A 23459-nucleotide genomic window follows, 5' to 3' on the forward strand; every position below is an offset into this window, starting at 1 on the left:
TACCGTATGGGTGCGAATATGGTAAAATTTTGATTATAATCACTATTTTTTGATATTTTTTGGGTGCGTTCGCACCCTATTTAGTGTATATAGATCCACCCCTGGTGAGCTGTATGCAAATATCATGGCGGTGGGGTTACACACAAACCGTGTTTGAAATTTCTCATCTGACGACAAATTCGTGGACAAACAAACACATGGTGACGTTCAGTTGTTGTCCCGTATCCGTTGGGCCAGCAGTGCGTGGGGGCCCATCCCATCCTCCTCGTTCACCTACTACCATGATCGAGTCGACTAATAGAGACGCGGCCAAAAAACTAAGTACACGCATGCATTACCAAATATATAGGCATCTCAGCTAGCTAGCTGTCATATATAATCATAAATAGTAGTGTCATTTATGGCCATTAGACGTTCCTCTTGGGTTGGGTTGGGCCTATATATACTCGTGCCATCTCTCAAACACATTTCATACATGAGCGCACACACACACAAGCTGCTAGCAGCTTAATCACTACACACACACTCCAAAAAGGGGAAAAGAAGCAAGGTGCTAGCTAGCTAAGCTAAGCATGGGCACCATCGATGACACCGCCGGGTTCCCGGTGACGAGGACGAGCAGGTCGCTGGTGCCGCCGTCGTCGGCGACGCCGCGGGAGACGCTGCGCCTGTCGGTGATCGACCGCGTGGCGGGGCTGCGCCACCTGGTGCGGTCCCTGCACGTGTTCGCCGGTGAGAACAAGGCGGCGGCAGCGAAGCCGACAACGCCGGCGAAGGCGCTGCGGGAGGCGCTGGGGAAGGCGCTGGTGGACTACTACCCGTTCGCGGGGCGGTTCGTGGGGGCGGAGGACGGGGAGGTCCGGGTGGCGTGCACCGGCGAGGGCGCCTGGTTCGTGGAGGCCGCCGCGGCGTGCTCCCTGGAGGAGGTCCGGCACCTGGACCACCCCATGCTCATCCCCAAGGAGGAGCTGCTGCCGGAGCCCGCGCCCGACGTCAACCCGCTCGACATGCCGCTAATGATGCAGGTATGTGTGTGTTGTGATCACTGCACTATATACATCTCCATGCATGCATGAATCAAGCAGTAATATATAAATAACATGCATGCCTAGGCCTAGCTAGCAAGCTAGGAGTAGTAGTTTCATGATGCAATATTTGTGTTTTGTATGTACTAGCATGCAAAAAGAAAAAAAAAAGAACCATTGTATAGTTAGTGGTGAGAAGCATGATTAGTAATATAGTGAAAAGAAAGTTAATCAGCGAATCACAGTGAGAAAAGTTAGAGTGAAGGAAAAGAGAAAAGAACCCTTAGTTTGAAGCTAAGAAACTTTGGCGCCATGCATACGTACTATCACTATTTATTAGTCTCAGAGATATGATATATAGGGAATATTGTGGTTGAAAAAGGTAGGGCCCAGTGGAAAGGGTACCGGCGTCATTCGACCAGGAAGTATATATGATTGTTGAAAAGAATTTCGCACTTAACCAGCTAGCGACGTGCACTGACTTTTTTTTTTTTTGCGACTCGGGGGTTTCATTCCTCAAGAAACATCAAAAAAAAAATTGCAGGGTGGATAATAAGTGGATCTATTTGTGTCTATGAATATGGGTTTAATGTTAAATCTACAAACGACGGATGCGACACACGACGGGGCAAACTGCAGTCACAAAAAAAAAATCGTGCACGATTAATTAAGCAAATAAATGGTGTACTTAACAGTGGGTGAGAGGAGCTACTAATAACGTACGTAACAGGTGTCGCTAGCTAGCGAGCTATTGGTCCATTCCATGGGTAGGTGAGGTGCGGACTGACTGATGTGATGATGATGAGCTAGCAGCACCACCAAGGCGTATGTACGACGACGTACGTACAACAGTGACCGCCTACCAGTACTGATACAGTGATACTGATATATATACTACATATATGCACTATTTTGAAAGCAAATGCAAGCAAAGACGACGACTGCAGTAGACTAGTAGTGTGTGAGCAACATGCATGCATGCTTGCCTCTTAAGGATCGGATCGGATCTCCACTGATGCTCGCTCTAAGACGGAGCATATACACGGGCACGTTCGGCAGGACTGGAAAATAAATTAAAATACTGTTTTAGCTAATTGTTGTGAGGAAAAAATACTGTTCTGTCTAAAAACACTGTACAGATGAACAGTGTTTCGTGAGAGCGCTGGCCAGCCCCGTCCTAGCTGACCAGCCAGCCGAACACTCATCTGCCTGTTCGGTTGGCTGGTTCGTATCATTGCTGGTTCGTGAAGAAGTACCGCTGGCTGGTTTATGTGAGAGAAAAATACTATTCCGGCTGAAAATTTACGATCGTTTATGACAAGCCACAGCCCAACGAACAGGCTCGCATATCTATATTTTTTTATTTAAACTAAAGAAGATCGGTGAAGATCGATCGCGAATAAATATATAAAATCGGCCGTCAAGACGCTTCAGAGCGTCGAGTTATATTCGTATGTCCTAGCCGGCCGGCCGGCCAGCTTTGATCCCATCATATTGCAAAATAATTTATGTAGTACACTCCTATTTCATTTCATTTAGTTTGGAGCCACACAATCTCAATCTCAGATAATAAGTTCCATCAGGATAGGAGTGCACTAATAATACAATAATCGTACCTATATATCTGCCTACCACCACTACAGTCTACACTCTCTACAGTCAACAGTGCATGATGCATGCGTGAGATCGAGCTAGCTAGCTAGCCATATCCATTTCTAAACTAGCTAGTGATCCAGTCGGAAAAAGATATATATGAATAAAATAAATAGTAAGATGTAATCAACATCAAATGGACCGGAGCTGATGACATGTGCCATACGTAATGTTTACTTCATGCATGCACGTCGTCCATCTAATCCTGCAGCTAGTCGTTGCAGTATTTATGTATCTATGCATGTTTTATGTTGGTTTACGTAGCTATCTGAAGGTTGTAAGGTCGTTGTTAACCTCTAGCTAGGTTTTTTTTTTGTGTGTGTAAAACCTCTAACTAGGGATTGGTTACCAGCAGATGGGACAACAAGAAAAACGCTGCGTCACCACGCTTCCTAGTTTAACTTCTTTTCCGTGTGGTATTAGAACAATTATATTAGCTCACTATTGCACAGCCAAAAGTAAGTAATGATATGATGACGACGTTTTATTTGGACATTGACAAAATACTAATACTCATCACTGCAGCCGGCCGCCACAAATAACAAGTAAAAATATTTATGCTAATGGCAGCTAGCTTTTCTCAGCATGTATATATTAGGCTAGCTAACTAGCCACTACAAGCTCCAAGCCGGCCAGCCGGCCGAAGAGGACGCACGCGCCTATATATATAATAATCACACATATCTTTTGTCGTCTCAAGTTGGATTATATAGTAATCACGCATGATTAGTTTCAGCATGGGCCATCACTGTGTGATCGATGTACTCCATCATTCAACAACCAACCTGGAGATTAAAAAAGGTGCTATGCTATATATATAATGGCTAGCTAGCTTGGTAATTTTGTTACGTAGTACTACGCATTAGACCATTTCTTTGAGATACATTAACTACATGCGCTAGCTCCTGGTGACAAATGGCGACCGCCACCGAGATATGACTATTCTAATATAGTACAGATCTAAGATATGCATGGCGCATCATGCATGAAAAGTGCATGAATCTTCAGTGTCCAGAAAAAGCTAGGAAAGTAGGTAAATTAATCTTCAGTAAATCTAGTGGCCGGTGCAGCAGTTGGTAAGATGTTAGCGCGTCAAAAAGAAAAAGGCTCTGGGGTACTAACATCTGTCTGGATAATAACGTACCACAGGCCGGCCGGGTGAAAAGCTACCTGGGCATGCAGGTCAAGTGCCTCCATCGCTCACGTAGCTTTCACTCTGGTCGAGTGACAGCGGCCACGTCGACTCACCTTATCTCTTGCTACCAAATTTTAACCTATATATATATATATATATATATACACACACACATACATACATGGTGTGGCTAACTAACTCTACTAATGAATTATTTTCATCTCACCTTAATCATTGTTAGCCTTATCAAGTTACTAGTATACCATATTAAGGGTCTCTTTGGTACGGCTTATGCTGGCTTCGGCTTCATCTATTTTGCGCAAATCGAGACACTGTAGCGTGAAGCCGTTTTGTAAGGCGAGGTTAAAATGAATTAGAAACCGGGAAAAGCTAGTTTTTCTGGCTTCACCAGCTTTGGCTTCACCGGTGAAGCTGTTTTGGATGAGCCGTGCCAAAGGGGGCTTAATTTTGCTTATCGGCTTCTCTCACTCATGACGATGGAAATGGACACGTACGTGGATGGATGAAACTGCAGGTGACGGAGTTCACGTGCGGCGGCTTCGTGGTGGGTCTCATCTCCGTGCACACCATCGCCGACGGCCTGGGCGCCGGGCAGTTCATCAACGCGGTGGCGGACTACGCCCGCGGCGCCGTCACCAAGAAACCCCGCATCACCCCCATCTGGGCGCGCGACGTGATCCCGGACCCGCCGAAGATGCCGGCGCCGCCGCCGCGCCTGGACCTGCTCGACCTGGTGTACTTCACGACGGACCTGAGCCCGGACCACATCGCCAAGGTCAAGTCGCGGTACCTGGAGGCCACGGGGCAGCGCTGCTCGGCGTTCGACGTGTGCGTGGCGCGCACCTGGCAGGCCCGCGTCCGCGCGCTCGCGATCCCTGACCCCGCCGCGCCGGTGCACGTCTGCTTCTTCGCCAACACCCGCCACCTGCTCCCCGCCACGGCGTCGCCGGCCAGTGGGTTCTACGGCAACTGCTTCTACACCGTGAAGGCGACGCGGCCCAGCGGCGAGGTGGCGGCGGCCGACGTGGTGGAGGTGGTGCGCGCCGTCCGGGACGCCAAGGCCAGGCTCGCCGCCGACTTCGCGCGGTGGGCGGCGGGCGGGTTTGATCGGGACCCCTACGAGCTCACCTTCACCTACGACTCCCTCTTCGTCTCCGACTGGACAAGGCTCGGGTTCCTCGAGGCCGACTACGGCTGGGGCACGCCGACACACGTCGTGCCGTTCTCCTACCACCCGTTCATGGCCGTCGCCGTCATCGGGGCGCCGCCCGCGCCCAAGCCCGGCGCGCGCATCATGACCATGTGCGTCCAGGAGCAGCACCTGCCCGAGTTCCAGGAGCAGATGAACCAGCCGTCCTCGTGATCGATCATGCATCCAGGTGCAAGTTTGGAATTATTTGTCAATAAACGAACGAACGAACCGTACGTCGTCGTACGATGAGCTTGCTATACAAGTACACCTCGTCAACTGAATGGATTCGAATTCGCGTGTAATTTGCTTGTATGTATGTATGTATATGAATGTCAACACCGTATACCTGCCCGGCTGTGCCTAAAAATGTCGGCCTAAGCTTTTCTTCATGCACCTGTAGCAATTCACGGATGAATGAATGAAAATATGAAATAAAGGTCCATGATTTGTACCGCATGCACATCTCCTATACTACAGGTGCCTCTGTTGTTCGGCAGTCTTAGAAAGTGGCTTGAGGGAGACAGGCCGGCCAGGGGGAGCACGAGGGCGCCGGTCGGAGCGGCAAGGCGGCGCACTAATACAGAGATGGGCTTTACTCCCGGTGGGGAACCCCCTCTAGTCCCGGTTCCCCACCCGGGAGTAAGCATCCGGGACTAAAGGGTAATGCCTCCCACTGTTGCGTCCCGTGAGATTCGAACCCAAGACCTCATGCATTGCCTCGCGCGTAGCTTACCACCCCACCTACACAACACATTTAACAATGGATGGGATGCTTCCCTTTTGAACTAACCCATCAGGGGACCTTTAGTCCCGGTGCGTAACACCAACCGGGACTAAAAGTCCTTTAGTCCGGGTTGGTGTTACCAACCGGGACTAAAGGTTTGAGGACTTTTAGCCGTTGGGCAGGGACCTTTAGTCCCGGTTGGAGACACCAACCGGGACTAAAGGTCTCTCTACTCCCGGGCGCAAAAAATGCCGGGACTAGAGCCCATTTTTGCCTCGGATAAAAGGTCTGTTTTCTATTAGTGGCGGAGCCGCCACCAATCGTGGATGGTGGAGGGAAACGGTTGGCGACGGGAGGGGCGGAGGAGCCATATGGGAATGATCCAGCAATGCCGGGTTAGAGGGACAGGGGGCAGGAGAGGCAAGCTCGGCGTATAGGGATGCCGTCGGGGATGGGACGTGGCCGGTGGTAGGCTGGGGAGCGGGCAATTCTCTTTGTACTGCTATATACACCCGATCGGTAGGTTGTGAATTATACTCTTGGTGCATATTCGTATCATTAGATTACTAATAATTAAATATATTTTTATAGTAAACTTATTTGTAGATACAATGTCATTTAAATTATCAACAAATCTATTTAAGAAAGTTTGACCAGCACAGAGTATTATGAACCATCAACGACTTGTGATTGAAACTTGGCAGAAATATAGTATAGTTGGCAGGATTTGACTCATGATCGTGTCGGCCGAGCTAACAAACTGAGAGTGCGATGGATGTTAAGGAAGATAGCTTAGCTGATGTGGAACCTAACCTTGTTTTGTGGGCGGCGGGCCTCACTAGCTAGTAAATTATTTCGCCTAGGATTATCTATATATGTCTATAGCGTACTGAATGTCTGAAACTGGAAGTGTCGAGTCGTCTGTCTGTCGTCGTCGTCCTATGCTTTCTGACGCCAAGCTGCCGCCGGCATGACGTATGCAGCCACGAACAGGAGCACAGCACAGCCGATTATTGTTTCCTTCTCGACGTTCTCCCTCGATATCTTAACACTCGAGATTTGTCATTTTTATGTGAATTATTAGAGCAGAACATACGATCAGTTTGAACAGCTTGGATATATTTTCTTTTTTGGCACTGATGACGCAATTTTTTTAATTTTTAACATTTTTTGTAAACTAATTTTAAATCTAATACTGTATAATTTTTTTCTCTCCAAAACTAACACTTTTGGATGTGCCTATTTATATGGCGCGGCGAAACGGCTGTGCCGCGCCATGCATGGTGGCACGACGAGAGGAGTGACGTGGCGACGACCGGTGACGTAGCAGGGTCTGCCACGCCCCCGATCATGGCGCGGCAGTCCCAGGTAAATATCGACCGCGAGCGGCCGCCCTCCCTCTGTCTGCCTGCCCGCCCGCCTTGCCTGCCCGCCTCGCCGCCGCCCGCCGCGCCCGCACGCCTGCCGCCGGCCGCACGTCACCCGCCGCGCTGGCCGCGCTACGCACGCCGACGCGTCCCTCGCGCCGCGCCCGCACGCGTCCGCCGCGCCGGCCGCACCACGAACGTCGCCCGCCTAGCCCGCACGCCACCACGATGACGATGCCCGCACGACCACGACGACGACGCACGCCGGCAGCAAGTAAGATTGATTAAAGTCCTAATTAAGTGCAAATTTCGGTTTAGGCGTTCCTATAATTAGGTTAATTAAGATCTTGTCTAAGTATAAGTTCTAACAATTGGTATCTGAGAAGCCGCTTAGCCTAATTCTTAAACCCTAAGACCTAATTAGTGTTTGGTTAAGATCTAAATAGCCTCGGATTTATCCGATTCAAAGTTCTTTAAGACAAATCAGAATATAGGGTTTTGCTTAAGCACCGAGAAGGAGGGGAGTCGAATCAACTTCAACACTAAGCTTCAGTTTTTGCCCAAATCCGAACCCTAGGAATGCAAATTACCCAAATCCGATAACAATCCCCAACCCAAAGATCAGTAAGACGCTTTTCACTTATCTTAAGAACTAAGATGGCGCCATCAGGCTCCTTCACAAGTTCGTCGGCGGCCACAGAAAAGGGTGCCACGCCACCGCCCTGCTATGTGCGTGCGTGGTCTCCGCGCCAGGGACGCCTGCCACGCCAAGGACGCCCGCAGGCATAGAAGACGAGGGCAGCCAGTCCATACATAGAAGTTGCTTATTTTCCTAGTGAAGTTATTTAATATGTCTGTTAATGTTACTTTGAATATATACATGTCTTTCATATTATGTTCGTATTGCATAACAAGTAGTTCAAATTTTGCAATGCTGCATAATGTTAATTTGAATATTGTTAATTTGAATACTCTAACCCTTTGTTTATCAATTTGTAACAGAATGGCCCCTCCCACGCAGCACCCGTTGTACCCCCTTCTTAAGGTGGAGTACGACGAGCTGCACCGAGCACACTTCTTAACTAACACCGACGCAGAGGTGCTCTTGCCTCCTTTGAGGCTCCGCACACACACCAGGGCGCACCAGTGCGACAAGCGTTATGTGCCGTACATACGACGTGGCGGCTTCCTCGAGCTTGTCTGTGTTGTCAACTGCAGTCTTCCGCCCCTTGACCCAACACTACTTACTGCAGCTGTAGACAGGTGCGAGTGCCTTCATTGTATGTAAACATTCTTATAACAAATTTGAGATAACTAACAGTCGTTCTATTCTTATAACAGGTGGAGGCATGAGATCCACACGTTCCACCTACCTTGCGGCATGATGACCTTGACCATGCAAGACGTGAAGGCTATCTTTGGCCTTCGGTTGGGGGGACTTCCAGTGATACGTATAGTTGACAACGATCACTGGAGAGAGCTAGTGGCTCAGTTCATTGGCTTTCTTCCACCGGACGACGAGGTTTCCAAGAAAAATAAGTGAGCAATTGAAGCCTATTTAATACTTGCATTGCTTTCCTGCAGCCATCGGGTCTCATTTTCTTTGGTAAATTTCAGAAAAAGTTTCGGTGTTTTGTCGTCGTGGATTACAGAGCGCTTTGATTACTTGGACCCATAGGCTAATGCGGTTCAGATCGATAGGTTTGCTAGAGTGTGGCTCTGGCACTTCCTTGGTGCTTTTCTATTCCTAGATGTCTCAGGCAACACCATCAGCTAGATCTTTCTTGACATACTATGCTAGCCATGGGATAACATAGCGGCGTACAGCTGGGGCAGCGTAGTCCTGGCATGGACGTATCGGTAGCTATGTGTTGGTTGTTGTCGCACCTCAGGGTATGCGAACCTTGGGGGTTGCTCCTACCTACTCCAGGTTTGGTGTTGGGAACGATGGCTCTTTGGGAGACCCCTTGTTACTGGTTTACCGGTAAGTACTTCGGTTCACTATATTCTTCGAGGCAGTTACATATGATGAAATTATTAATGGCTAATTTATTATCGTGTTCAATGCAGCATTGGAACAGGCAGGATACACTCCCTACAGCTCTGTATATCTGGACGCAAGCGGAGTTAGTTAGAGGGAATGCAAGGTGTAAGTATAGGGAGTACACGAACTATCTCGATGTCCTAACACAACATTAGTTTACGCTCTCTTTACTATCATACATGTGTCTTATTCGATGTACACTATATCACAACCTAACTCAATTACGAAATGCTCAGGTGCATTGGTGTCATTGGGATGCTCCAGAGCTCTAGTACTATCTAAGTCCTATCACTAGGGATGAGTCAGGCGAGTATCGCTGTAACGTCCCTCTTATTTTCTTCCATGTGGTCAAGATTCACTTGCCCATTAGGGTTTGCAGGCAGTTTGGAAGAATGACAGGCTACCCACCACCGCTTTACTCCACCAACCAAGAATTGCACGGGTGCGTTATCGATTAATATCAAAACTACAATTCAGATGTGTGTATGGTACAACTAACAATCGTTTTGTTGTAGGTATGACCGTAGGAAGAGGTACAAGACCAATGATTGGTGCGTGACACACAACGCGTACATCCAATTGTGGCAGAACAGGGACTGGTAGCCAGTCGATGCGGGTCCCCCACACAACCAGCACACCTTCAACAAGTATCTGCAGTGACTTCATAGGTCTACGAGGACACATATCAAGATCCCGTACACTAAAGAGGAGATTAACGAGGACGTCGAGGAAGATGTGATCGAAGATGTATACGACAATGCACTAGGGACGACACACAACTATAGAGAGCCCCGCTTCAAAGATACATGGTAAAATACTCGAATGCTACAATTTGTTATCCATTTGGTATTAAGTATGTGTACTAAAACTGTCCAACTGTGTTTCTGTACCTAGGCGACACAATTGTCAAGGCTGTCCAACAAAGCAGCGTTTTGGCTTCACGAGTCTAGAGGACAGGTGTCGATAGAATATCGTCGGCAGTCCTCCGAGGGGTATCCCACGAAGGTAGATTGATCGGTAGAGGAGCGTATAATCAAGAACAAGAAGGCAACAGAGACACACGAGTTATACAGGTTCAGGTCGTCAGTATGACATAATACCTTACTCTTGTGGTCTGTTGGTTTGTATTAGCTATCGTATGATTTGCCATGATTTCGTAGGGGGTCCCTGCCCGCCTTATATAGTCCGGGGGTAGGGTTACAAATCGGTTAGATCTGAGAGATAACCAGAAAGAATAACAGATTATAAGAATCATGGGATCGTACGTATTCTAACAGATCTCGTAACATCTTCAGGATATCCTCCCCATGTCTTGCGGGAGGCGCCGAGTAGAATCGTTCCCTACAAGGCTTCTTCTCGTGGGCTAGGCCGCCCCTAGAGGCATAGCCCATGTGGTCTGCCGTGGGTATCCAAGGTCGTATCCCCCACAGCTAGTCCCCGAGCGCCTTGTACCCGTTGTGCAACGCCGTCTTGAGCCTTTCTGAGCAGGTGCGAACCAAAACCGAGCTATCCAAATCATGGTCCGACCACCATAATGAACCGTCAAGCAGTTGTGAGCAGCTGCCGAGCAGCGTGCAACATCATTGAGTAGAGTGTTCCGAGCATGGCTTGACATACGGGTGTAAGGAGCTCAAGTCCATAATTGAAAATTTTTGCGTAGTAAAACTAAGTGTGCCCACTTAGAGTCTGACCACGAGGGAAAAGATAACCTTCTTTAGCTTTTAGAGGCATGGAGTCTTTCAGAAAAAACAAACACATTCACCGCAAAGTGAAGTGTGCCCACTTAGTCCCCGAGCCTAACAGTAGGTGACGTAGTCACATGGTGCCAGGGTCAGAAAGTAGTAGACTAGCCGAGTAGGTAGCTAGTTCCCGAGCGTAGCCTCGAGATAAGAACAAACACATTCACCGCAAGGTGAAGTGTGCCCACTTAGTCCCCGAGCCTAATAGTAGGTGATGTAGTCACGTGGTGCTAGGGTCAAAAAGTAATAAACCAGCCGAGCAGGTAGCCAGTCCCCGTGTTTTAGGCGAAAATATCGGATAAATCAAACCGTGGAGAAAAAATCGGAGTAATGGCTATACAGTAACGGTTACTGAGCCTCATTAAATTGCGGAGAAATTGACGATTATTTGGCAGCGATAAATGAGTGACGTGGGTAGCTGGTGCGTGAAAGCCCAAGTTGCGGCCCATTAAACCACGTTGGAGAAGTTGAACTAGCGCTGATCGCGGGAACGGTTTCCCAAAAACCCTCAGATGCAAAGAAGGGTGGGGAAAGTGCTTTATAACAGCGCCGCCGCATACCTCGCCGCCTACCTCTGTCAATCTGCCCTGTTTCCTTCATTCGCAATCCCTGCGCTCCACATTCCGTACCAACACGAGCACTCACCTCCAATCTAGAATCAAACCGGAGAGAATGGCGCCGAAAAAGGGAGCCGCAAAGCCGAGGAAGGCGGCCACCGGAGCCAGCCGCGACGAGGAGTGGGTGCCATCGAAGATGGGGGCGGCGGATCTCAACAGAATGGTGGTGGTGTGCGTTCTCCTAGACCAACTGCTCGGCAGGGGGTACTTCTTCAACTTCCTTCTCTTCTTTAATGGATGGTGCCAGGAGGTCTTGAACGAAAACCCCCGGCGGAACCACGGCGCGAGAAGATCCTATCTTTGAGAGCTGGTCGGCTGGTTGGTTTTGATCTCGTACCACGTGGTGGTACTCGATACCGTAGAATTTCCCTTCGAGCTTCCTGATTTCAGCGCAGTATGCGTCCATTTTCTCACTAGAACAGGACCAATCTTTATTGAGCTGGTTGATAACCAGCGCGGAATCTCCATACACCATGAGTCATTTGACGCCGAGCTCAATAGCTATACGGAGACCATGGAGACATGCTTCGTATTCCGCGGCGTTGTTGGAGGCCGGAAAATGTATGCGAAGAACATATCAGAGTTTATCCTTGGTCGGCGTTATGAACAGAATGCCCGCACTAGCACCATTGATGTTAAGGGCACCGTCGAAGTACATCAACCAGTGCTCGGGGCAAGTGGCGGCAATGGGTTCTTGGATCTCGGTCCACTCAGCAACGAAATCAGCAAGCGCCTGTGACTTAACAGTGGGTCTGCTTCTGAAGTCAATGGAGTAAGTGCCGAGCTCAACTGCCCACTTGATGATATGACCATTGGCCTCTTTGTTGCGGAGAATGTCCCCCAGAGGGAACTCGGTGACCATGGCGATCTTGTAGTATTCGAAGTAATGTCGGAGCTTGCGTGAGGTAATTAAAATTGCATATAACAGCTTTTGTACCTAAGGATAACGAGTTTTGGGCTCATTAAGTACCTCGCTGATAAAATAGACCGAACATTGCACCTTGTAGGCGTGTCCAGCTTCCTTGCATTCAACAACAATAGCCATGCTGACGACGCGAGAAGTGGCGGCGATGTAGATCAGTAGAATTTCATCTGGTCACGGCGCTATCATGATTGGAGGTTTTGTTAAAAACAACTTGAGCTGCTTGAAAGCTATGTCTGCCTCCTCTGACCAAGAAAAAAGCTCGAAGGCCTTGAGGAGCTTGAAGAAAGGTAGCCCTTTTTCACCGAGTCGTGAGATAAAGCGGCTTAACGCAGCCATGCAGCCTGTAAGCTTATGTATATCCTTGACGCATGTCGGCCATTTCATGTTGGTGATGGCGGAGACCTTGTTAGGGTTTGGTTCGATGCCTCGAGCGCTGACGATGTAGCCTAGCAGGATACCGGATGGAACTCCAAAGATGCACTTTGAAGGGTTCAGCTTCCATCGGTATTTGTTTAGGTTGGAGAAAGTTTCTTCAAGGTCGGCGATAAGATTGTCGGTGGTTTTAGTCTTGACGACCACGTCGTCGATGTAGGCTTCGACGTTGCGGCCGATCTATTGGTCGAGGCACGTCTGGATAGCCCTTTGGTAGGTCACTCTAGCGTTTTTAGTCCGAAGGACATAGTGGTGTAGCAGTATGCACCGAAAGGTGTGATGAACGATGTTTTGACCTGGTCTTCTTTCTTGAGGGAGATCTGATGATAGCTGGAGTAACAATCAAGAAAGGAGAGCAACTTGCAGCCGGCGGTGGAGTCTACAACCTCGTCTATCCGAGGCAGGCCGAAGAGGTCTTTAGGGCAGTGTTTGTTAAGATCAGTATAATCAACACACATTATCCATTCTTTATTCTTTTTCCTAACAAGAATAGGATTAGCTAACCAATCTGGATGATACACTTCTTTTATAAATCCGGCAGCTAAGAGCCATTTTATTTCTACCCTAATGGCCTCCTTTTTGTCTGGCGTGAATTGGTGAAGTTTTTGCTTGATCGGTTTAGCAGTCGGCGAGACATTCAAGGAGTGCTCGATCTTCTCCCACGGTACCCCTGGCATGTCTGCAGGTTTCTAAGCAAACACATCGGCGTTGGCACGTAGGAAGGAGATGAGCGCGCTTTCCTATTTGGGGTCAAGGTGAGCCCTGATTTTCACCATCTTGGAAGGGTCGTCGAGGCCGAGGCCGATCTCCTTGACTTCCTTGGACTTGGCAGAGGCACGAGGAGGCTCTGGGATCTCCATGTCATCAGCAGACGCCATCTTGGCTTCGGCGACCACGCTAGCCATCTGGATGGAGAGGTCGGTGGCTTCGGCGAGGGCGAGACTCTCTGTCTCGCAAGCGTAGGCGACAGAGAGGTTGGCCTGTAGAGACAGGACTCCTGTGGGTGAAGGCATCTTCAACACCAAATACGCGTAGTGCGGAACGGCCATGAACTTGGCCAGAGCCGGACACCCTAGTATGGCATGGTAGGCGGTGTCGAAGTCGGCGACGTAGAAGTTGATATGCTCCACTCGGTAGTTGGTTGTCATGCCAAATTATACTAGTAGGGTAATCTCCCCAAGCGGTCTAGATGCCCTGCCAGGTACCACGCCCCAGAAGGAGTCTGAGGGTGTGAGATCTGTTGTCCCGAGGCTGAGCTCCCTTAGGGCTCTGGTGAAGAGTAGATTCAAAGTGCTCCCACCGTCGACAAGGACCTTTCTGAAGAGCACCTTCTGGACAGTCACATTGAGGATGAGGGGAAAACACCCTGTGTAGGGTATGTCCGCCCACTAGTCGGCCCTGCTAAAAGTGATGGGGATTTTAGACCATGGGCGATAGCTAGGGTTGGCGGTAGTTTCCTCTAAAGCGACGGCGAGCACTCGTCGGGCGGCGAGCTTCCGTTCCCTTCTGCTCTCGTTGGAGGCGAGGCCCCCAAAGATGGTGGCGACCACCTTGTCATTGTCCTGGAAGGCATTGTTATTACCCCCATGTGGTCAGCGTCCTCTGTTCCCACCATTGTCGTCATCGTACTTTTTGTCCTAGAACTCCTTAGCCAAACCAAGGCAGTCTTTCATCTTGTGTTTGGCGTTCTTGTGCAGGGGGCACGGGCCGTTGAGGATCTTCTTGTACTGCTCATCGTAGTTACGCTTGGCGCGCGGCTCATTGACATTGACAACAATGTGGTCTAGTCGACGGCGGTGATTCTGACTAGATTTGAATCCATCTGGCCGATCACGTCCGCTGTCCCGGTGGAAACTGCGATCGTCGTAGCGGCGGTCGTTGTGCTGTCGGTCGTCGTGGCAGCGAGGCAGGCAATTAGTGCTTGTGTCTTCATTAAAATGCACCTCTGCCTCCTCGGCGTCGGTGTACTGGTTGGTGATCATGATCATCTCGCCGATGCCGGTAGGTGGCTTTCTATTGAACTTAGAACGGAGTTCACGGTGATGAAGTCCTCGGACGAAGGCGGTGATGACTTTGGCTTCCGTGATGTTGGGAATAGAGTTCCTCATCTTGGAGAAGTGTCTAATGTAGCTGCAGAGTAGTTCGGATGGCTTTTAGGTGATGCGGTTGAGATCGTGCTTGGTGCCCGGCCGCCTGCATGTTGCCATGTAGTTGTCGGTGAAGACTTTCTTCAGCTCTTCCCAAGATCTGATGGAGTCTAGGGCAAGGCTTGTGAGCCAGCTCGTCGCGACTGGCGTGAGCATGACGGGGAGATAATTTGCCATGATATTGGTGTCTCCTCCAGCGACGCGGATGGCGGTGGCGTAAGCCTGCAGCCACTGAGTTAGGTTCATCCTTCCTTCATAAGGCTCGACCTCGGTGATTTTGAAACCACGAGGCCACTAGAGTGTCCGGAGCGCCCTGGTGATCACTGGGGCCCTTCCGGGTTGTCGGCGCCGATATCAGCAGTGTTGCCGGTGATGATCGGCTCTAGAGCCGAGTCTAGATTACCGTACTCTCGCTCGTACTCCTAGTGGCATCGTACTTCATCTTCATGGCGCCCGAAGCGACGTTGATCGATACGCCGTCGTGCATCCCGGAGGTTGCTGAGGTGCAGTCAGGCGTCCTATTCGACCTCTTGGTCGTGCTGGCAGTGATGCTCGGCGTGGTGGCCTCTAGCTCCCCCCTAGGGAGGTAGTGACTGGTTGGCGAAACGGCTTTGACTAGGGCGGCGATTGGATCTAGGAACGGCTAATCGGCGAATCGTGCTTGTGGAGCATGAAGGTCTCTGATCTTCTCGAATGTCATTAACTTGATAGTGTGCCACTTTAAGCATAGCGGTGACCTTGGCGAGCTCGGGCGTCTATGGGAGGCGTGCAAGCTCATTGGCGGCCACCGCCAGATTGGCGCTCGGAGTCTTGAAGACATCGTGGCTGTCAACGCAGAGGAATTCTTCGTCGAAGTTGCGATGGAGGGGCTTTCCTTACGAGTCGAACTGGTTATCACGAGCGGCCTTGGCCATCGCAAGGGCATGCTCGTTATCATGGCGTTGCATGCAGTTGATGTTCCTATTTTCACGGGCGGTGCATTCTTCATCTGTTTCACCATTCCGAGGGGGCTGTCGATGCTAACGTTGAAGATTGCGCCACCCCAGAAGGGAGGAGAGGGGGTTGCTCGGTGAAGGTCTTGGCGAGGGTCTCCGTGGAGCCTTGGGACTCAGAGTCTGGATTTTCCTCCAGGATGGTTTGGAGGGACGTTCTGGGACCCCGGCTGGCATGCAGCATGTTGATGGTCGGTGGGAGCTGGCCGGCGATCTGGTCAGTGAATTTGCCCCTCAGGGCATCTTGATATTTAGCGGCGGCGTTGGCGAGCCCAAAGGGTAGGGCAGTGAGCCCCAAAGCTTGCTGAGCACTGATCACTGACAGATCGAGATCGGAAGGTGGTTGGTGCTGAACAAGGGTGTCCAGAGCCAACTCAGCAATGGAGAGGCAATCGACGAGTTTTAGGCCGACCCGGTCGATAGACTCGATCAGATCATCATTGTTGACATGCCTCCTCTAGTAGCGAGGAGGCGAGCAGTGAGTAGCTAATGAAGATGACCCCGAAAGTGGTTCCAAGATTGGATCTATAGTCGCAGGTGCGAGGGTGGTCGGCGCAGAATGGACTACACCGGCTCGAGGAGCTCACTGACTCCATCAGCGTTGATGACCCACATGATGGATCCGACCATGAAGATCTGGCTAGGCTATGGGAGGGATGAAGAGCCTATGAAAAAGGCCATCTTGTTCGATAAGGAAACAGCACACAACAGAGACACACGAGTTATACAGGTTCAGGCCGTCAGTATGACGTAATACCTTACTCCTGTGGTCTGTTGGTTTATATTAGCTATCGTATGATTTGCTATGATTTCGTAGGGGGTCCCTGCCCGCCTTATATAGTCTAAGGGGTAGGGTTACAAGTCAGTTAGATTTGAGAGATAACCGAAAAGTAATAACAGATTACAAGAATCATGGGATCGTACGTATCCTAACAGATCCCGTAACATCTTCAGGATATCCTCCCCATGTCTTGCGAGAGGCACCGAGCAGAATCGTGCCCCGCAAGGCTTCTTCTCGTGGGCTAGGCCACCCCTAGAGGTGTAGCCCATGTGGTCTGCCATGGGTATCCGGGGTCGTATCCCCCACAGCAGGGGTCAGGCATTCTCGAGACTTTTGTGGAGGTAAACATAAACTTGTCCATTCTAAAAATGTTTCTTTAGTGTATATGTGTTTGGAAAATGCACTAACTTTAATGTCTATTAATGCAGAAGGTGAAGAAGAGTTGTAGGAAGCTAGCTCAGAAGCTGAGCTGCATGGACACTACTTGGGTGGAACCTAATTACCTGGCGCGGTCGGGTGGCACGTCTTCTGGCTGTTTGAGGACACCAGCTGGCTCTTCTTAGCCAGTGACAGGTGCCGCTTCCATAGTGTGTACATCACCACATCATAGCGCTGGGAAGGACCCTATAAACGAGGACGACCAAGACGACGATGACCCCCAGGCTTCCACATACAGCACCACCAGTGGGATGATTGGCAGCAGGACGAGATCGGTATGTCTCAGCTAGGTGGTGCACCACTTGGTACCCAAGGAGCCTCACAGGTAGTAACAAAGGTACTTTCTTTAAACATGTAGGCTCAATGAACTAATGATTATACAGATTATAAGTAATCGTGCATATCATATACTTGTAGGGTACGAGCCGTACGCACCGGCAACGCGACCACACCGACGTTGGCTACACTCCTAATGTGTTGCCTACAAATCCGAAGAGACAGAGGCATCCAAGGGATCCTTACACTCCTGGGACTTAGTTAGTTATGTCGAACTTATGTCAAACAAATATTGTCATCCCAAACTTATGTCGAACAAATGTTATGTGGCAACTTGTCAACTGGCCCACGGACTCCATTTATTTGCTTCATATTCGTTTCAATGCGTCGTGGCAGCACTGTCGGTGAGATTAATTAGCAACTAGTTTGGGAAGTGGCAGTCCCGGTGTATCTCACCGCCGGTGGCCGGTGTCTTGACCCCGATCCTCCCGAGCTTGGTCATCGCCACCACGAAATCACCAAAGAAGGCACCCTAGTTGGACGCATAGTAGTCATCCGTGCTGCGCGACCTCATGTCAGACTAGAGCACCTGGTCAGAGCCTAGGAGGCCCTTGCTAACCTATAGGTTCTGGTAGAAGGCGTTGTCGAAGCCCACTAGTGAGGGGTTGAGGAAGGCGAAGGCATTGGGGTCGGAGCTGTAGGTACCGTTCAGCTACGAAGTGAAGCCAGGGTCCATGGTCGTGTCGCTGTCGATCCTCACCGACAGCAGCTCCTCTTCAATTGCAATTGAGGCTGGTCTTCTATCTACATCCAGGTCCTGCCATGCCATGGGCCTTGGCGTGTCAGTGCCGCGCCGTGGGCTATGGCGCATTAGTGCCATGCCAAGATTGGTGGTGTGGTAGACCCAGCCATGTCACCGGTCAGCACGCCAGTCGCCACCATGTCACCCCTCTCGCTGTGCCACCATGCATGGCGTGGCACAGGCATTTCACCACACCATGACAATAGGCGCGACCAAAAGTGTTAGTTTTGAAACAAAAAATTAAACAGTGTTAGATTTAAAATTAATTTACAAAAAGTGTTAAAAATAAAACAAATTCCCGGCTGCCGCCCTAGCATCGGCGCCCGCCATCCCCTCCCCTCCCATCTCGCCACCCAGCAGCCCCACCCATCTCCAGCCACGCGTGGGGGCTGCGCCGGTGAGTCTGCCACGCCTCTGCCGCCACTAGCACCAGGCCCTATGGCTGCTGCCGCTTCTTCCACGCCGACGGCAGCGCCGCCAAAGTCTACCACCACAGACCTACCAAGCACGGACTTACCGGCCACCACCTTGTCCACGACGCCGAACAACATCGACGACACCAAATCTGGCACCTCCTACACCCTAGCAGTGTCAGAGACAGCTCCACGTGCCTAGATGGCTGGCCCCCCTGTGGGTGGACAGTCAGCGGACCCATCGGCGATGATGGCGGATGCAGCGGCCTCCCTGTGTGCGTTCTCGCTTTCCCTTTCACCATCCCCTTCTGTCTAGTTGGCGGCCCAATGTGACATCCCAAGACCCATCATTGGGCGGAGGACAGCTTCTCTGACGACTCCGATGTGGAGGCCTCATCGATAGCCTCCTCATTCCCATACATCGACGTGGTTCGCTGGATGCAGCAGCCACATCTAGCATCGCCCGTTGTTGGGGGCACACACGACGCCAATGATGGGGTGATGGGCGGTCGGGGTGTAGCCATTAGCGTCGAGAGGCGGCGTAGGCTGCCTAAGCATCGCCGAGCATGACCACAGCTCCTCCATGGGCTGCCTGTTCACGACAAAGATGCGAGTGGTGGAGCCTCTCAGGTCACGAGCGATGGCACATGGCGCTTGTCGATCCATCAGAAACACTGTCCATGCGTACCTACCGGCAACCGCCATCACATCTCCACCCTAGATGTGGATGGCTCGCGCAAGGTCCTATCGCGAGGGCTGGCAAATGACGATGAGGGGACAGGAGCCAACCAGCCAGCTAGCGGTCGACTTCCGAGGTGCATCCCGACGGACCTTCACGGCAAGTGCATCAATTGCCTCTCCTCCATGCATCAGTTGGCAACCTGCAAGCTGCCCCAGCGATGTCTGCGGTGCAAGGGATTTTGACACATTGTGCGCAATCGCAAGCAGTCATGGCGCATGGGCTCTGGGAGCTCGGGCGATGCAGGCGCCGTGGGTCGTCAACCACAAAGCTCTATTTGTTGGACCCTCAACTCCTGCTCCATTTGGCCAGTGGACCACGGTGGTTCGTGAGACTATGGTAGGGTCGAGATGGACAATGCCATTCGTGCTAGCAGCGGTCGCTGGCACCGACGATGGAGGCATCATGGGCGGTTGGTAGGGGCAGCCCAGGTAGCACCGACCATCACCTTGGCCGCTGCTAGAGCCCTAACCAAGCATGGTGAGCTGACCAGCGAGATAGGGGCTCCTACTGACAACGCCGCCCCTTCTGCTATTGCACACCGCTCCACCAAGATAGACCCACTAGCATTGGAGCTATGCAAGAGCATGGGGCCTCCCATGTGGGTAGACTCAATGTTGGAGGAGCCTGACACCTCACTCGTCATGAGCCGGGCAGCAGGAGCACCAGCATTAGGGTGCCAGCCTACTTAGGTGGACACCCCTTAGGAGGTTGAAGCATCTGTGGTGGAGATGGCACTACTACAGATTGACTTTTCACCATCGCCACTTTCACTGCCATAGCGATAGAAGCAACGGTGTTATAATTCCACTGCTGGTTGGACTGATAGCAAGGCCTCCAAGGGAAGGAAACCGGCAGTTGAAAACCATCAATGCGGTGGTGGAAGTGGGGTTGAATTCCACTATCATTTGGAACACTGAGTTAAATATGATAGGCATTATGGCCGCTGGCCCTACACGACCAATTGGTGTATCGGCGGTAGTAAATTTAGCATGAGTTATTTCCGCATTTTCCAACTACCAACAACACAGTTGGATCACCATTACTTTCCTATGGAGTATATGCCTTGTCTTTCTAGATGCTTATACTGCTCCTATCTGCTTCTCCATCTTCAAGGTTGGCCTATTTAAGCAGGGGCTGGATGCGCTTCTTGGCAATCCATACACTCCTTCCTCCTTAGATACAGATAGATACAGACAAAGCTCATGAGCCAACTAGCTATATTTTCTTCATTGCCATGGCGCTCCTTCTCCAACTCCTCCAGCGGTAGCAGTGGTGCTGGGAGAAGGCCTTCAAGATTGGGTACTACCGGCATCTAGGTATAGTGGGGCTGCTCGATCTAGGTGCTAGTGGAAGTTTTGTGATTAAGGGGGTTCGCTTATTTGGGCAAGCCAAGGGCTACTCAATGGACTTTGGTATCCCTAGTTTGCCCTGTGCATTTCTTGTGCCAATTCACCATTCTGGTGCCCTAGCGATCCTCCTTCCTCTGGAGTAGCTGTGACGATGGTTGCGCTTCTCTTCCCTGCCTGGCCACCTCCTCTTCTTCAATGCCTCTATCTCCCTCGCGCTCATGACCATGAGAGGTGTAGCAGGGAAGGTAAAGCACCTCACTGAGATGCTCCTCTTCTTGCCTCTATCTCTCTCATGCTCGCGACCATGAGAGGTGCAGGAGTAGGGAAGGTAAAGCACCTCACTTAGATGCTGGTGGAAGTTTTGCGAGGTGCTACCTCGTCCTTAGCTTGCATTGCCTATCTCCAGACTCGACTATGGGATGTACCTGTACTCACATGTCTTTGTTATTGTACACCCAGTAGTCTTTGATAGGTCTTTGTTATTGTACAACTATGGAATTAACTGAAGTTATCAATGAAATTGTTGTGATGATTGTTACTATGTTAGATCAGGATGAAATGTGGCAGGGAATCAAATGTGCTAGGGAATCTCAACCGCATCGTGTTCACCGCTTCATCGCCTGTGAATCACGTGGGTGGCCGCGGATGTCATGGACCTTGACTGTTGCCTTCCCCGTGCATGTCTTGAGGTGGGGCTATTTAAGCCAAGGTAAGGGGAGCCTCTCTAGCAAACTCCAATTCTACTTCCTCCCTTAGCATCAGAAAACCAAAGAAAACCTTGAGTTGCACATAGTCTCCCATCACCATGGCCTCCCTCATCCTGCATCGACTCCAGTGCCACTGGGAGAAGGCCTTCAAGATTAGCTTCTGCCAACACCTATGTGCGGCTATATGCATGTTCGCTCAATTCCTCGGTGCTAGTGGAAGTTTTGCAACGGTGCAAGGGAACATTCTTGTTTTCCTTCCTTCTCTCTGCTTGGAAGGTAAAGGGAACACGCTTGTTCTGCCTCTTGCTCTCTCTTGACCGTGAGAGGTGTAGATGCTAATGGAGGTTTCACCTCACCTTTTCTTTCTCTTTCTTGAATAGCTCTGTGTTCCCATTTCCAAGCATGTTGTTTAGTCTGAGGAATCGAAACATGAGCACCACCATATTCTAATTGACAAGGAAGTTAGTACACAAGAAAGATGGACAAAAAATGGTTTCCTTCATTTTTTCCTACTGCTAAACTTACATGTTGACAATTAGTGATGAGCCTAGACCTAGCTTAAATAGTGATGCACCCATTTCATACATTGTTCATTCCGTGTGTTCCCTTGTTCTCGGAGTCATTAGGAGAGCACTAAACTAAGTTGCATTTGATGTATCTCTCTGTGACATATTTAAATGGACCAATGTTGTTTTATTGTCTATGGACATGTTAATTTCCTCTAGGATGGATGTTGTCATTATTGTAGCTAAACTAGTGTGCCTTTGTTGTGTTTGCAAATTGGATTATTTATCTAGCGCGAAGAGTACGGTGGTGTGACAGCTCCCGTCGCTGTTTCATATGGTGATTCAGCGTTAGTTTTACATAGCCTAAAGGCCCACATCCTCCTCAGATAGGAGGAAGAAGTTAATAAGGACCGCGAGACAATGAATAAGGAAGGAGCACTGTAGTACAATACTAATATTGAATTAATTATGGAGTTGTTTCCTATATTCACTCTCGCAACAGAAAATCAGAAGCTAACAGTCAAGAGTGAATTAGTTTCCTATTCCAATTGCCTTTCTGAACAAAATAATTTCACGACGAAGCCTACAATCCTCGCTGTAAAGCAGAGTCCTTTGTTCCCATCCTTTTGGAATGCCGCAGTTGGCACCTACGCATGGAAGGTCACCGCGCTCCTATGCCGACGGCGATAGTGGCCACTTGTTGCGCCACCACGTCGTTTTGTGGATCAAGTTCGTGGCCGCCTCGTGGCACAACCAACACCCCTTGTTGCTTAGCCGCCTACTCATTGGTCCATCATCGCCGCCCATGATTCTTCCTCACCCTCAATCCGACTTATGTACCGCCTCGTAGGGTTGTCATCGCTAGCTCCGCCATTGTGCCTATAGAGGAATATAGCGACTAGATAGGCTGCCATATTATGCCCGCCATCAGTGGCATGGTTGAGATAGTCAAAGCATGGCCGAGGGCTATTGTTTTCTATGAATACGGCTTGTATCCCGGGGAGCAAGCAAGCCTTTGGGTTGCTAAACTAGGTCAGCCTAGCAAGGAGGGCAAAGTAGTTAACACAGTCATTCGACGAACTAGGTCAGCACTAATCCACTGCCACACGCCGAATGATGGTGGGGTCACCGTAGATGCGGCGCATGGACGAGCACGTCACCCGTAGGCTGTGGAGGTCGTCCATGGGCCGCTCTGAGGTCGTAGCGAGGTGGCCGGTGATGTCAATTTGCACCTCGTCTAGGAGCACCGTCAGCGACATGCTGTGCTGCCTCACCACCACGATTGCCGACGTGGATGGAGGTACGGTGTGTGGATGGCACAACGTATGTTGATTGAGGAGGAGGGTTTTTTTGGGGGGGGGGATTTGATTGATGAGGAGTTATCATGACAAACTTATTTCCCAGTTATTTAAAGAGTATTGTCTGGCCACAT

The 23459-nt window shown here is 50.3% G+C and overlaps 1 protein-coding gene and 1 long non-coding RNA gene across 2 annotated transcripts; both read left to right on the forward strand.

Annotated features, from left to right (window-relative positions):
• Positions 1-437: 437 nt before the first annotated feature.
• On the forward strand, positions 438-5482 carry LOC136510009 (acyl transferase 4-like). Its single transcript, XM_066504583.1, has 2 exons — positions 438-1025; positions 4349-5482. The coding sequence occupies exons 1-2, from the start codon at positions 573-575 to the stop codon at positions 5195-5197; spliced, it is 1302 nt and encodes a 433-aa protein (XP_066360680.1). The 5' UTR covers positions 438-572; the 3' UTR covers positions 5198-5482.
• A 2700-nt stretch (positions 5483-8182) lies between these two features.
• Positions 8183-9484, forward strand: LOC136511514 (uncharacterized). The gene is made up of 4 exons (XR_010772743.1): positions 8183-8380; positions 8459-9101; positions 9188-9266; positions 9398-9484. It is a non-coding gene; the product is annotated as an uncharacterized lncRNA (long non-coding RNA).
• The last annotated feature ends 13975 nt before the right edge of the window (positions 9485-23459 follow it).

The sequence above is a fragment of the Miscanthus floridulus genome, chromosome 16 (genome assembly GCF_019320115.1).
Source record: "Miscanthus floridulus cultivar M001 chromosome 16, ASM1932011v1, whole genome shotgun sequence".
Taxonomy (NCBI): domain Eukaryota; kingdom Viridiplantae; phylum Streptophyta; class Magnoliopsida; order Poales; family Poaceae; genus Miscanthus; species Miscanthus floridulus.